The 14,027-nt window shown below is 46.1% G+C and overlaps 1 protein-coding gene across 1 annotated transcript in view; it reads left to right on the forward strand.

Annotated features, from left to right (window-relative positions):
- Nucleotides 1–1,098: 1,098 nt before the first annotated feature.
- Nucleotides 1,099–14,027, forward strand: part of sack1b (scaffolding CK1 anchoring protein B) — a 66,931-nt gene continuing 54,002 nt past the window's right edge. The window contains exons 1-2 of the mRNA XM_085996515.1: nt 1,099–1,242; nt 2,222–2,716. Of these exons, the coding sequence (XP_085852641.1) occupies nt 2,273–2,716 (444 nt within the window). The 5' untranslated portion in view covers nt 1,099–1,242; nt 2,222–2,272. The remainder of the gene's footprint in view (nt 1,243–2,221; nt 2,717–14,027) is intronic.

The following is a 14,027-nucleotide window of genomic DNA, read 5'->3' on the forward strand; positions in this document are numbered from 1 at the left end:
CTGCTAGAACAGCTCACTCTATGGGCCTAACCCACCCAACGGGAAACTGATGGGATCGGATCAGCTGCCCCTTTTATATCCCACCCAATTTTATTTTCCATTGGAAAGTAAAATCAAGCGGGGAGGAGAACTATCTTGAGTAGATGCCTACAGTTTGATATGGGAGCAGGAGGCCAATGGAATGAAATGACACCGTCCCCCCTCAGATGTGATAAGGAAACCATCTTCTCACAATGGCACAAAATGCTTGCGATTGTAAATAACAACTGTACCTTATTTACCAATTAAAACTCCTAAATCACTACTGTTGGGGCGAGATACAGGCTGGTGTCCTGGTGAACAGAAAAAATGTTGCATGTGACCTGGGGAAGTAACTCCTGATGAGCTGAATCCAGTGTTACAGAAATATTACAAGTTAAAAACTCCAGCTCAGGCAACCCAGGTAAAATCCAAATCTCTGGAAGTGAAAGACGGGTTAGTGTGTCAGTGGGACTCGCCAGCAGAACTCAGAATAGTATTTGATAAAAAAAGGCAATTCATTCTGGCAGTGGAGGAAAAGTGTCCAAATTTTGACAGAAGCAATGGTTTCCACACTAGAGCAGAGGAAATGATATCTTGCAAAACACACCTGAACCAGTGCTTGTGGGACTGGGGGATGGTGAATATATAGCACCTGCTGAACAGAAACTGGTCTAAATCTAGTAAATTGCTCTTGTGTATTGCAGCACTCTGATACACAGAAGGCAGGTATCAGATTTCAGGCGCTCCAACTATACAGTCCCACCAATGATTCACTAATTGCGTGGGAAGTAAAACTGGGCAAATATTACTTGATATAACTTGGTATAAAGCTTTATCTCATGAACTGTTTGGCTTCAAGTATCGATTCCCATTCTTACCTGATCATTTCGGAAAATACCTTCATAGCCCTTGGCTTCAATGAAAAAGAAGGGTGGTTCACAGAATGGAGCAGGTTTTGCGTAATATTTGGCCCAGCATTAGGTACTGGTTGACACACACAGGCACATTGACATACGGTTGCATGTTGGAACTGGTTTCCACGCCCTGTACTCCAGTGCCGTTCCCTGCTTACGTAGCTGCTAAATCTTTCAGCTTGCAGCCCGCCACTGAGCACACTTACACAGCAAGGTTGGACTGGTTGTTTCAACATCCTGAAGAGAGAATTAAGTAAACTGTAACCAAACTATCATTAGGGCTGTGCTCCCAAGCCTCCCGCACAAAGTAAGTAGATATTTCAACTAACTTGTTCTTTTAAACCTTTCACCTGCTAGTTCTGGTCATGTAGCTGCTCTCAGACTGGCACTTGCCACCGACTTATTTCTGAATATTGCTGTGATTAAATGACAGCTAACTTTGCTTTGATCAAATCCAAACCAAATCTCATCTATTTCATTTGCAAAATGGTGAAAGGCTCTGAAATGATATTTTAACTTGTACTAATAGGTGCATTGGTGCAAACAGATAGCCAGGATAATGCAGGCAGGACAGCAGTCTGATCAAACTCAACTCCAGTTTCTGTGCGGCTGGAAGCGTGGGTGTGGAACAAGACATTTCTTGTGTCGCAGTACATCTGCTCTGTTTAAACAGTATCGTATTATTACAGATAATTGTTCAAAATAGGTCGTTTGGTTAACGATTGTTTTAGTATAATGAGAGATCTTTGTACAGTGTAACCAGCTTATAGCAAGGTCACTGGAGCCACAGACAGTATTACTTTATATGCAGTTTTTGCTAAATCAGGATTACTTTACTTTTTTGTCGTTTGACAGCACTTTGCTGTTCCCCAGCCCACCTACCCAGCGCTGCGATGGCCATCTGTATCCCAATGATCTGTATGAAGCTATTAGCTGGTACACTCATTGACTGACGAATATTAAACATACACTCCTCTGACTGAAATGCCAAGTATGTTTCAAACAGGTACTGAAACTTCAAACATGCTTTAACAAGTAGTCCCTGAATCTTTAAGATCTGAGAGCAGCCAAGTTTGTTATACTGGGTGTGAAAGGATTGTGCCAGTTGGTCCTTAATAGCTGTCATTTCACCATGATCATTTATCTCTGGTAAAACAAGAGGAGAAAAACTCATTCTTATAAAGGATTTTATAAGAGTTTTCATGATAAGGGGTTTCCACTGTATATACTTCTGGTGTATATTCCCTTGCTGTTCAGAATTATAATACTGCTTTTTCTTCCTCCAGTAGGTACAGAAATTCAACCCTGGATAGCATTTAGTATTACATTCTGCCAATATGAACTTATCTACCCGCATCTCTTCCCTGGGTGATGAATACAGATCTGAGGATTATGTTGAGCCTCACTATAAGGAATGGTACCGTTTAGCTATTGATACATTAGCAGATGAAGGAATTCTTGCCTATAAGGAATTTCTAGCAAAGGAAGGACTGTGTGAGTTCCTGGCTGAGGAAGAGCTTTATTTCATCAAGGACAACGTTAGAAAAATCTCTCCATCAATCGCAGCCTATACTCTCGAGAACGATAGAGATGGCTCATCCTCTGGCACCTACTGGCCTGTTCAATCTGATACAGATGCTCCAGATTTAGACTTGGGATGGCCTTATGTTATAAAAGGCTTAGAGACACAAAGCAAAATTGATCTATGTTTTCATCCGCCTCGAGATGACTCACCTACGATCAAGGAGATAGTAAGGAAACTAATAAAGAATGGACGGCAGGTACCAAAATAATTTAATAGTTAAATAAATGTTACACTGAAATTAAGGTATATGGTCCTTTGGAGGCAAGAACTGCACAGGCACGATGGGCCGAATGGCCTGCTTCTGTGCCGTAAATTCCTATGATTCTATGAAATGACTGCTGTGACAAGGTTACTGCTAAGGTTAGGAACGGGCTTTGGCGGAAAACATGTCAAGCTCAGAGTTTTTTTTTAAGAGAAACAGAAACATAACTGCACAATTGTAGAGATTTATGTCTTTTGCAATCGTGACAAAAAATTCCATGTGTGAAACATTTAAGGGCTGATGTTAACTCCCAGCAGGAAGCTGCTGGGACTGGATGGCAATCCCGCACTGGAGTCTTTGTCGGAGTCCTAGCAGGTTTTAACCGCTGGACCTCAGTTGAATGTTGGCCACTCAGCCGTTTCCGGTGGCAAGTGGCAGCTGTCCAGCTGGGGGGAGACGAAACTCAGGCTGCCTGCTGGCACCGAGAAAAGGCTGCTGGCAGCAAGCTAACTGCAGGACAAGGGGAGGGGTGGGGAGGTGGTGCGAGAGGGAGGGGGATTGTTGCGAGGGTCTTGCTGTTTGGAAATGAAGAAAGCTGAGGCCTGAACTTTCCTCGTGGGGCCTGGAGAAACACTCCTGCTCCTCCAGGCCCCACTAAGGAAGGTTTTTTTTAAACTTACCTCAGTGGGATCTGCTGGCTTCCCGACACGGTCACCTGACAGGGTGGCCGGTGTGGGCACCCCACTCAGGACCAGGTTAAAATTCCATCAGGGTCCCATAATAATAATAATTCAACTTTATTGTCATTGTACAATGCACAAGTACATGAACAACGAAATGTGATCTTGCAAGCTCCCATGAGTCCAGTACAAATAACATTAAACATAAATAGCACCGTCCTGGGAGAAGCAAAGCCGCTGCGTCTGTGCGTGCCGCCATTCCATTTCCACCATTCCGACAATCTTCAGTCCAACGCCTGGGCCTGCTCACCAGCCGCCCCTCGCGGGGCTCCTTCTGTGACCTTCTTACCAACTGCCCCTTCTCAGGGCTCCTTCCGTGACCTTCTGCACCTAGATCTTCCCTCCAGGTACTAACCAGGCCTGGCTCTGCTTAGCTTCCAAGCCTTGCCAGTGACCCTGTCCCTAGTCCGTCATGAGACCTCCTGATTTGCATTTATTAATGAGGTTCCTGTTGGATTCCAGCCAGTGCATTTCACACCTAATCTAGAGCCGTCTTTTGTCTCCACAAGTCCTATCACCATCTCGTCTCGTTTTGAATACCTCTTAATGTCTCTTCTTCTCTTTTGTTCTCTCCCAGCCTGGCCTCTTAATCCATTTCATTTCCTGTGCTTCTTTAGTCTTGACAAAGGGGTTTTCACCCGAAACGTTGACTCTATTTTCTCTCCACAGATGTTGCCTGGCCTGCTGAGTTTTTCCAGCATTTTCTGTTGTTATTCCTGTTGGATTCCTGCAGGCACCGCATCTGCCACCAAACAATGGGGTAGATCTTGGCTTTGTGTGATAGTGTAAAACAGGTGATAGCAAGTTGGCAGCTCATTTTTAGCTCTTTCCAGATTTTAATCTCCACTGACTTCAATGGAACGAAATGTAGCCGCTCCATTTTAACGGCTTCTCTGCAGCTTTCCTGCCGATTGGGGAGAGTTAAATTTGCACTGTTAGTTATGCGGCACAGCTGTAAGGATTGTTGGTTTTGATCTTAGTTTGAATACATGTACCCTATTTATACCTTAAATGTTCTTCTCCTAATGGAGAGCTAGGAGTGAGTGCTTAATGTAGCAAACAGCTCAACCTCCTCTGCTGATAATTGTCACGCCTCTTGTGAGGATCAGAGCGGGGTCTGCACAGGAAGAAACAGGATATCAAGGTGTGCGAATAGACAATGTGACAGCAGCCTTCAAGAAAGGGGCTGCAACTCCATTTCCTTCACACTTCTTTCCTCAGCCACCCTGTACCTTGTTAGAATTCATACCCACACCAACCCTATAGCCAACCACTGAAAAGCAACCTGCATCTAGTGCCAGGCCCTTCACCACACCCGATACCCCTCACCACAACCTGCTGACATCAGTCCTTCCCCTGCCTAGCACCCCCGCCACCAAAAATAGCAGCCTGTGACACCTCGCCATCTTCCTTTCACACAACACCTCATCACCCATCACCTCCGTACCCAAAAGCAAGCAGAAAGGAACAAAGACAAATAAGCAGCAAGGAAGAGAAAGACAGAGAGACACACACAACAGAGGCAGGCAAAGAAGCTGCAACACGGACATGACAGCGACAATTAAGGGATAGACAACAACACCAGCTTGCATTTATATAGCACCTTTTACGTATGGCGCCTAGATGATATCTTCTGACTTCCCATGAGCAATGACAATGGGAGGTCCACTAATGATTTTGTTTAAAAACTAGCCACTCTAAATAGCTGGCGGCCTGTGTCAGTGAAGACAGAGCCCAGATTGTAGCCATTTTTGTCAAGGCAGAAGGCAGTGTATTTGGGGGCTGACAGAAGTAAGGCTGGCAGTCTTTCAGCTGGTCAGAGCACTCAGCAATGCTGCCAGCACAGATCCTATTCCCCTCTTACTTTCATGAACCTCGACAGTAGCTGCTCACAGGGACGACAATAAATCGATATCCTGTGGTTCCTCTTACTGGCAGGTGGAAAAGTATTTTACTAATGGTGATTAAGAGTAAAAAGCAATGTTGCCGCATAGTGCAGCAGAGGTCAGAAGCAACCTGGTTTTAAAAAGACATTACTGAATGCAGAATAACAACAGAAAATGCTGGAAAAACTCAGCAGGCCAGGCAACATCCGTGGAGAGAGAAATAGAGTCAACGTTTCAGGTTGAAACCCTTTGTCAAGGCCTGACCTGAAATGTTGGGGTCGATTTTCAGTGTGCCGTGTGTAGTGTATGTACCCGTCCACCTTTAAGGGAACTATTGAATGTAACCGTTCACCTTTAAGAGAACTACTTTAGGTGTGGCACTATTTGTTTGGCTTCTGTATACTGTAATACCGACAGTGACCACACCAGTATATAAGTGTTGTGGCAGGATAACTGGGGCAGATTCGCCCTGACCTCTGAATAGTAAAGACCTGTTTGTTTGTTACTCCTGAAGTCTGTGTCGTTATTAACTGTACAACCCACAGACTTTACAGTGGCGACGAGTCCGATCGTACCCTGCGGCAAGACTACCAAAGCAAGAAGAGCGTCGAAGAGAGGCAACCGCCCTCGTCGTTCTGCTGGGAGAAAACACGAGGCTGCAGCAGGAGAAAGGTGGAAGACTTTAGCAACAAAAGCTTCCGTCTACAACAGGCACTGACTACCCTTCTACCACGGTACGGAGTGAGCCGATCAGCAGGGAACAAGGCGGCCGAAGAGACTGTGAGTAGGGGAAGGTGTAGAAGTATCCGGAGGATAAGGGCAGAGCACTCGACCTCGGTCGAGGGGGAGCTGAGCCGGTCAGAAGTCGGGTCCAACGGCGTCGGGTGACAGCCGGACCGCGATCGGCGGGAAAGATCCGGGCGGCGACGAAGCCGCGGAGCGCTGAAACCGAGCGTGTGGGAGAGGCAGAGCCGAGCAAAGGAGGCTGCGCGAGAGCCAGCCCAGCGGCTGAACTGTTCTCCACCAACGGGGTACCCAGAGCCGGTAGAACCGAACGTGCGGGAGTGGGAGAGAGACACAGCCGAACAAGGGGAGCGAGACTGCGCGAGAGCCAGTCCAGCGGCTGAACTGTCCTCCGTTAACGGGGTGTACCCAGCGCCGGTAGAGCCGTGCGGGCAGGAGGAAAAGACAGAGCCGAGTAAGGGGAGCTGTGCGAGAGCCAGCCCAGTGGCTGAACCTGTCCGCTGTGGGGAAAGCGTACCCCTTCCACCAGGAAGAAACGCGGAAAGCCGCCATTAGGCGGAGAAGACGACAGAGGCGGGAAACCGCCATTGAAGTGGGCGGGGAGAGAAAGGAAGAGCGGGAAACCGCCATTTTCACGGGAAAAACCGCCATCTTAACTGCCATTGAAGTGGGCAGAGAGAGAGAGAGAGAGAGAGAGAGAAGGGAAGAGCGGGAAACTGCCATTTTCGCGGGAAAACCGCCATTTTAGAAATAAACAGATAATAAATAATACTTAAAGAAATACTGTGCTGCTCCAAGGAAAGGAAGATGCCTAAGCGAGGGAATATTAACGATTTTAATTCTGAGATAGAAGACTGGGCCACGTACGTGGAACGCATCGAGATCTATTGTGAAGCCAACAAAATAGAGGAAGACGACAAGGCGATAACATTGTTAAACTCGATGGGCGCAAAGACATACGGGCTCTTGAAGGATTTACTAGCACCAGCTAAACCGGCGGATCAGTCTTTCGAAGAGATTGTGGCTGTTCTGAAGGACCACTTGAACCCCACACCGTTGATGTTGGCTGAACGATTCAAATTCTATGCAAGAACGCAACGGAAAGACGAAAGCAACGCAGAATACTTGGTCGAACTGCGTAGGCTAGCGAAATACTGCCAGTTCGGAGGGAATCTGACAGAGGCACTGCGAGACAAGTTCGTAGGCGGATTGTCCAAGGAAGGGACGCAAAAGCGCCTACTCGAAGAGAACGACCTTACACTTGACAGGGCTGTCCTTATAGCCGCATCACACGAAGCCGCAGTGAAAGGAACGGCGGAAATGCAACTAAAGGCGGCGGCACTCGGGGTGGACCAAATTACCTCGAGTACAACAAAATGCTATCGTTGTGGGAAGACAACACACGACCAGAATCAATGCTGGTTTAAGAACCAAGAATGTAGGAAATGTGGCAAACTGGGTCACATCGCTAAGGTATGCCGGTCAGGGAAGACCAACAACCAAAGGAAGCCATCACAAGAAAAGTACAACAAGGTATACAAGGGGGCTGAGAAGAGTTCAGACGAACAGAATCCAGACTCAGATCCAAACGGCCAGGAGCTGGGTCGTCTGAGTATCCACCATGTGAGTAAGGAAGCTGACCTACAAACTATCTGGGTCATGCTAAAAATAGCTGGAGTCCAAGTGAAAATGGAGTTGGACACTGGATCAGCTGTATCAGTCATAAATCGAAGGGATTACCACCGGCTATTCCCACACATACCCTTAAGAGATACCAAGTTCGTATTGCAGACATACACGGGGCATAAAGTATACCCCATGGGAAAAATAAGAGTCAAGGTGAGAGATAGGGGTAAAGTACACCCAAGAATGAACTTGTACGTACTACCTGAGGGAGGACCACCACTTCTAGGACGGGAGTGGATCAAGAAAATAGACACGGAATGGCACTACCTACAAGCAATGACGAGTGAGGACTCGGTGCAGACAAGCAGCTCAGACTCTGAGCCGGAAGACGATAAGTCCAGCCCACGTATGAAAAACAAGGTTAACATGAACTCACTGACTAAGGTTGGAAAAACGATGGCGTGCATAAAGACAGAGAATTCTGAGTCTGTTCAAGTTACAGACATATGCATTACGGAGGAACACCGGGCTCGAACTCAACGTTATTTCAAAGTACGACAACAATTAGAACAATTAAGTTACCGTCTCGTACAAGAGATGAAAACAATGAAAAAGTTCTATGACACCGAATGGGAGAGTCTGGAAAGACAACAGAACCTGCTGGCTCAAGCAGAGAGCGACCATAGAGCCATCGTGACCAATTACCGATCACATCTCCCTTATGATGTTCAGGAGTTAGAATATTTGCATGATCTAGAGATACAGCATAAAGGCAAACCACGCTACACTGAGGATTTTGTTCTGCAATTGGAGACGGAGCTAGTGCAGGCAAGGTTAAGAGAAGCTGAATCGCAGTGTGCACTTAAAGAGATGCAGAAAAAAATCTTGGACATGGAAAAGAGAAACGCTTCTTTACCTGATGTGAATAATGTGGCCATGTTGCAAGAGGAGGTTATAGGGGCGAAACTGAAAGAAGCTAAGCAAAGGATGTTGGAACTTGAAACACAGAACCAAATCAGCAGTAACCAGCTATGTCGAGCAGAGAAGGAGTGCTATGGTCTACATGAGAAGGTGCAATATCTCTCAGCCCAGAATAAGGGTCTACTCACTCAGTTAAATGAAAGTAAACGGAAAATGGCTGAGATAGACTGCAAGAATAAAGAAGATTTGATGGCAGTGAGACTTCAAGAGGCAGATAGCATAGCAGCCTTGGCTGAACTCCAACAGGAAATTGCGAAAGAAGCAAATGAAGAGGAATCTTCAGGAAGCCAGGATTTTATTCCAGTTCTTCTCTACGACTCCTTACAAGCAGAGTGTGAGAAGTTGAAAGAACAGTATGAACAGGCCCAGGCTACAATTCTGGAGGGGATTAACTCGGCAACCTCCGAAAAGCTAGTTTCAGTAGAAGCATATGAACAACTAAAGGTTGAACATGAGCAAGAAGTCCAAAGGCTGCAGGAAATTCTTGATGAGCTCAAGGCCAAGACAGACTCATCGGTAGAAGTTCCATCCATAGATGAGAATTTAGAGGTGAAAGACATGGCAGAACATGAAAGACAAGATGTCCAAGAACTCATAAAAATATTGAAGGAAACCCAAGTCAAATGTGAGGCGGCAATGACCGAGGTTCAACGACTTGAAGAACAAATTCAACTGGGAATCCTTTCAGTGGAAGGAAAGGAAACTGTAAGAAACACAGAGACTGTAAGAATGGGCCCTGAACATGAGCTAGGGAGCATCAAGGCGCAACTTCTTCGAGCGCTTGAAACCAAAGTACAAGAGGAAAGGAAGGTGAAAGCATTGGAGGGAAAGGTGGATGAAATGGAGAAGACTCTGATCCACAGAGTCCCCGTGGAAGAGTTAACGGTCAGCCAACTCCTTCACATGCTGAGAGACAAGACTCCACAATGGGAACACGAGCTTCAATCTTCAAAGGGAAGGAATTCGGAGCTCCCAAAAGTTACGGAAATAACTGAGGTGGCAACACAGATTTTGTATTACAGTTTACTCTATGAAGAGTTCGTTGAATCACGTCAATGTGAACAGAAGAATGTTGAAACAGCTGCTTCAGTAGAAGGATTAAATAGCCTGATAACGCAATCCCCGATGGAAGGGAAGGTATTGAACTCACAAATGAGGTCAGTAGTGAAGGAATGGCAGACAACCCAGGAAGAGCGGGATGAATATGAATGTTTGAAGAAGTCTTTTCAAGAAAGATGGTTAGGGAAGGAACCACCGTCGGCTAACGTCCAGATGGATAAGAAGGAAGTAGAAGGGCCTCTCACTGGCCTAACTCAGGATGACCCCGAATATTACCATGACCTGCTGAGTGACACTGAATATTACGAGGATCTGGTCTGCTCAGTTTGTGATGAAAACTCCCAAAGTGCTGAAATCCGGATGAAGCACTTAAGGTCTAAGGAACATAGAGAGTTGGTGGCGCTACAGCTGGCAGCCGAGAAAGGAGCTCCGAGAGTTTCGAAAAGGCAGAAAAGAAAAAGAAGAAGCAGAAGATAATAACCGTCTAAAATATTATCACTTCTACCATCTCAGGCGGGACACTACGAAAGGAGCTAAATTAGTTGAAAAACCGGAAATTATCAAGACAGCCAGTTGATTGTAAAAGTCCGCACTGCTGGTTCAACAGGACGAAAGTTCAAGCTGTTACATCAAGAAAAAGGCTATGGAGGAGTCACGCTAGCCATGTGAACCGGCTACACCAAAGAGATGCTGTTTGGAACGAGTCAAGATCAGAGACTGAATCTATGAACTGTTCCCACCGAGATTATATCTGTAAATTGTTTTATATGAAGTTGAAGATATGTATGTTTAACGGGGACTCTGTAAGTAATAAGCTAAAAAGGGAGGATTGTAGTGTATGTACCCGTCTACCTTTAAGGGAACTATTGAATGTAACCGTTCACCTTTAAGAGAACTACTTTAGGTGTGGCACTATTTGTTTGGCTTCTGTATACTGTAATACCGACAGTGACCACACCAGTATATAAGTGTTGTGGCAGGATAACTGGGGCAGATTCGCCCTGACCTCTGAATAGTAAAGACCTGTTTGTTTGTTACTCCTGAAGTCTGTGTCGTTATTAACTGTACAACCCACAGACTCTACACCGTGAAGCGGGCTTTTAGGCGTGCGGGGGGCTAAAGTCCCAAATTCGGGGGTCCCGACACCATCCCGTCCAAAACCCACCTCCACGTAAGTTTCAAAGGAGGCGGGTACCCGCCCCGCACTGGGACCCGCCGACGCGATGCGGGAAGGGATTAGTGCAAATTAACTGCCTGTTAACAGGTAGTTAACAGGCAGTTTTTAGCCTAATCCTTATTTTGAGGGGTGTCATGTGGGATTCCTGACGGCTCCAAACCACGCCAGGTTAGTGCAGGCGGGTCGTCAGGTTGAAGGACTTGGAGGGGTCGCGATGTTGGTGTTCAGGTGAGTGATGGGTGCATGAGTGCAAAGGTAAGTGTGTTTGGTGTGTGTAATGAAGTTTAAATTACCTGTACTTACCTTAACAGCCTTTCTTCCTCTAGGTTTCGGGAGTCCATCACTCAGCCGGCACTGAAAACAAAATGGCTGCGAGCTGTCAAAAGTGACAGCCTTCAACTTTCATTGCCGGTGACAGTTCTAACTGAGTCTGTGTAGAAGGACTCAGGTTAGAAGTCAGACTGTCAGTGTTTGACAGCTTCAAACAACTGTGAAACGCTGATATTTCATCTGTCAAGACCTCTTGACAGATGAAATTTCAGTCTGTGATGTCACCTGTTGCCAGGTGACCCTTAATTGGCCTGCTGAGCCCGCTGGGCAGGCTCAACAAGGTCAATCAAGGGAAAATCGCGTGGATTGGCCGGATGTCGATGTAGGTGGGACTAAAACCCGAAAGTTGTAGTCCCGCCTCCTTCCTGACAGCTTAATGAAAATCGACCCTGTTGACTCTATTTCTCTCTCCACGGAAGTTGCCTGGCCTGCTGAGTTTTTCCAGCATTTTCTGTTGTTATTTCGGATTTCCAGCATCTGCAGTATTTTGCTATCGCATTACTGAATGCTGATTCTTTTCATGATTATTATTTATTTCCTTATCAAGATTTAAGTTAAAATACGTCAACACTTGGTGCCTTTTTGTCACAAATACCACAAGAGGGGATTTCAAGCGGTGCAGTATCAGCACCACCTGATCTCTTTGATGGTATTACCCACTGTCTCTCTTTTCTCTGGACGTCCATATAAGCGACAGCACCTTATAGTCGGTATTTAAATATTACCTTAATGGAGGCCAGGCCAACAGTGGTTGACATCTCCACCTACTCCCCTGTTTAAAAAGCGGTGTGCTGATCAGGGCTAAAAGGAGCCCAGATTTAAAATATAATTGTGCTCTTTGTGTTGGTGAATGAATTGTTCTCACACTCCAACTTTGTACGCAGGGAATTCATTGTAATCGAGGCCAGTTTCAATCTTATGCAATAGTGCCTGTCCTGTATCGCTATACTAGGCCCGCGTTTCTTCCTCTCCTACCTCGATCCACCAGCTGAATAACACACTTCAGATAAGATTGCAACTGAATACCATCACCCACATCTTTTAAAAGAAATCTGCCTTCTTTGTAGGCTAAATGCTAATTATATTGGAGAGTGCAGGGGCATTAAAAGGCAGTTCCATTCAATAGTGTACAAATTAGAGTCTTTTGTTGGTTCCCTCAGTGGCTTGGCTGCTAAAAGTCGATGTACATCTCTTTCCAAAAGACCAGCAGGTTGTAGGTCCAAAGCCCAGTTTGCTGATTTTGGCTTGGGTGGTAGTAGGTGTACTGCAAATAGACTTAATGACCCTGGACTAGGGAGGATGGATCCAATCAACCATAATTCCCATTCTGCTTGTTAACCAGAGACTCCCGCTGGAAAGTGAGGATAGAATCAGGCTTGGCTGTGATTTCCCCCTCCCTCCCCACCACAGTAAACTGGCTGTCAATATTCACACGTGAATTCACACATGGGCTTCTGAGCAAGGTGTCAGAGGTCACTCAGCACCCATGGTACTTTACCTTAGCATCAGCTTTACCTTTAGGAAGGTGGAAAATTGAAGGAGTTTTTTTTTTGCTACCAATTTTCTACCCCCTTCTGAAAGTCTTAACTGGGAAAAGGATCCATTAGTGCCATGGAGCCTCCGGTGCCTCGCTCCGGCCCCAGTCTTCATCTGTGAACCTTGATGGTGAGTGTCTGCAGGCTCTTCAGGCACAAGAGACATCAAAGCCAAACCTAATCCTGCCCTCACTTGATGTCCACACATCCATCAGGGGTCATGATCAGGAGTAGGAATTGTGGCCCATTTTTCCAATGCAGGAGCATTGAGGCTAACACTCCCTAGACTGAGACCTTCTTCTTCTTCTTAGGCAGTCCCTCGGAACCGAGGATGACTTGCTTCCACGTTAAAAATGAGCTCGCAGGTGACTGATTAGTCCAATGCGGGACCTACAGTCTCTGTCACAGGCGGGGCAGATGGCAAATCCAGCACAGACCAAGGATTGAACTTGTGACCTGTATGGCTCAACTAGTCACTGGATGAACTCGCTGAACCATCCTTGGAATGGATCTTTTTTTTTTTAAAGTCGTTAAAAAATTGGAATTCTGAACCACCATATTAATATTATAATTGGAATTTGAATACTTACACTGTCAGTTTGTAGTCTGGAATTGCTTCAGAAGGTGGGCGAAGGTACCACACAATTTTTGCTTAACTAGTTCTCAGGATGTATACGATGCTGGCATCAGAGGTTCTAAGGCGGCCTGGCATCAGGGTGAAGAGGACCCACAAGGTAAGTTTGCAATGTCCTTTTCTTTGGGCCTTGAGGCCTTCTCCAGCAGCAGACAGAAGGCCCCGTGTAAGACTGTCAAGCAAACAGCAGCAGGCGTCTCAGGTCTGCAGCTGCACCTGTGTTCCTATCATTAATTCTCAGAGCCAGGCCCTGCCCGGGGGTGGGCCTCCACTGTGGGTATGACCTTTGCCACACTAGTGGCACAAAGCACCAAATTCGATCACACTACAGCCTGGAAAGGCAGAGTGCACTTCTGTTGCCTGGGCAAGGGGAAACATACTGGGGGTGAAGGCTCAAAAGGGTTAGTATTCGGAAAGAAAGTACGATAAAAATATGAGGAAAAGGCAGGAAATCGACCTAGCATAAATAGCTCCAGCTGAAGAATTAGCACTGGCACAGGCTCAATGGAATGAATGGGCTCCTTTACTGCTGTAATTTCTAAGATTCTATGAATACACAGGTGCCATTAATTATTTTTCTATAGTTCAGGCCT

The sequence above is a fragment of the Somniosus microcephalus genome, chromosome 9 (assembly GCF_052327205.1).
Source record: "Somniosus microcephalus isolate GS21.2 chromosome 9, FLI_Smic_1.0, whole genome shotgun sequence".
NCBI classification, from domain to species: domain Eukaryota; kingdom Metazoa; phylum Chordata; class Chondrichthyes; order Squaliformes; family Somniosidae; genus Somniosus; species Somniosus microcephalus.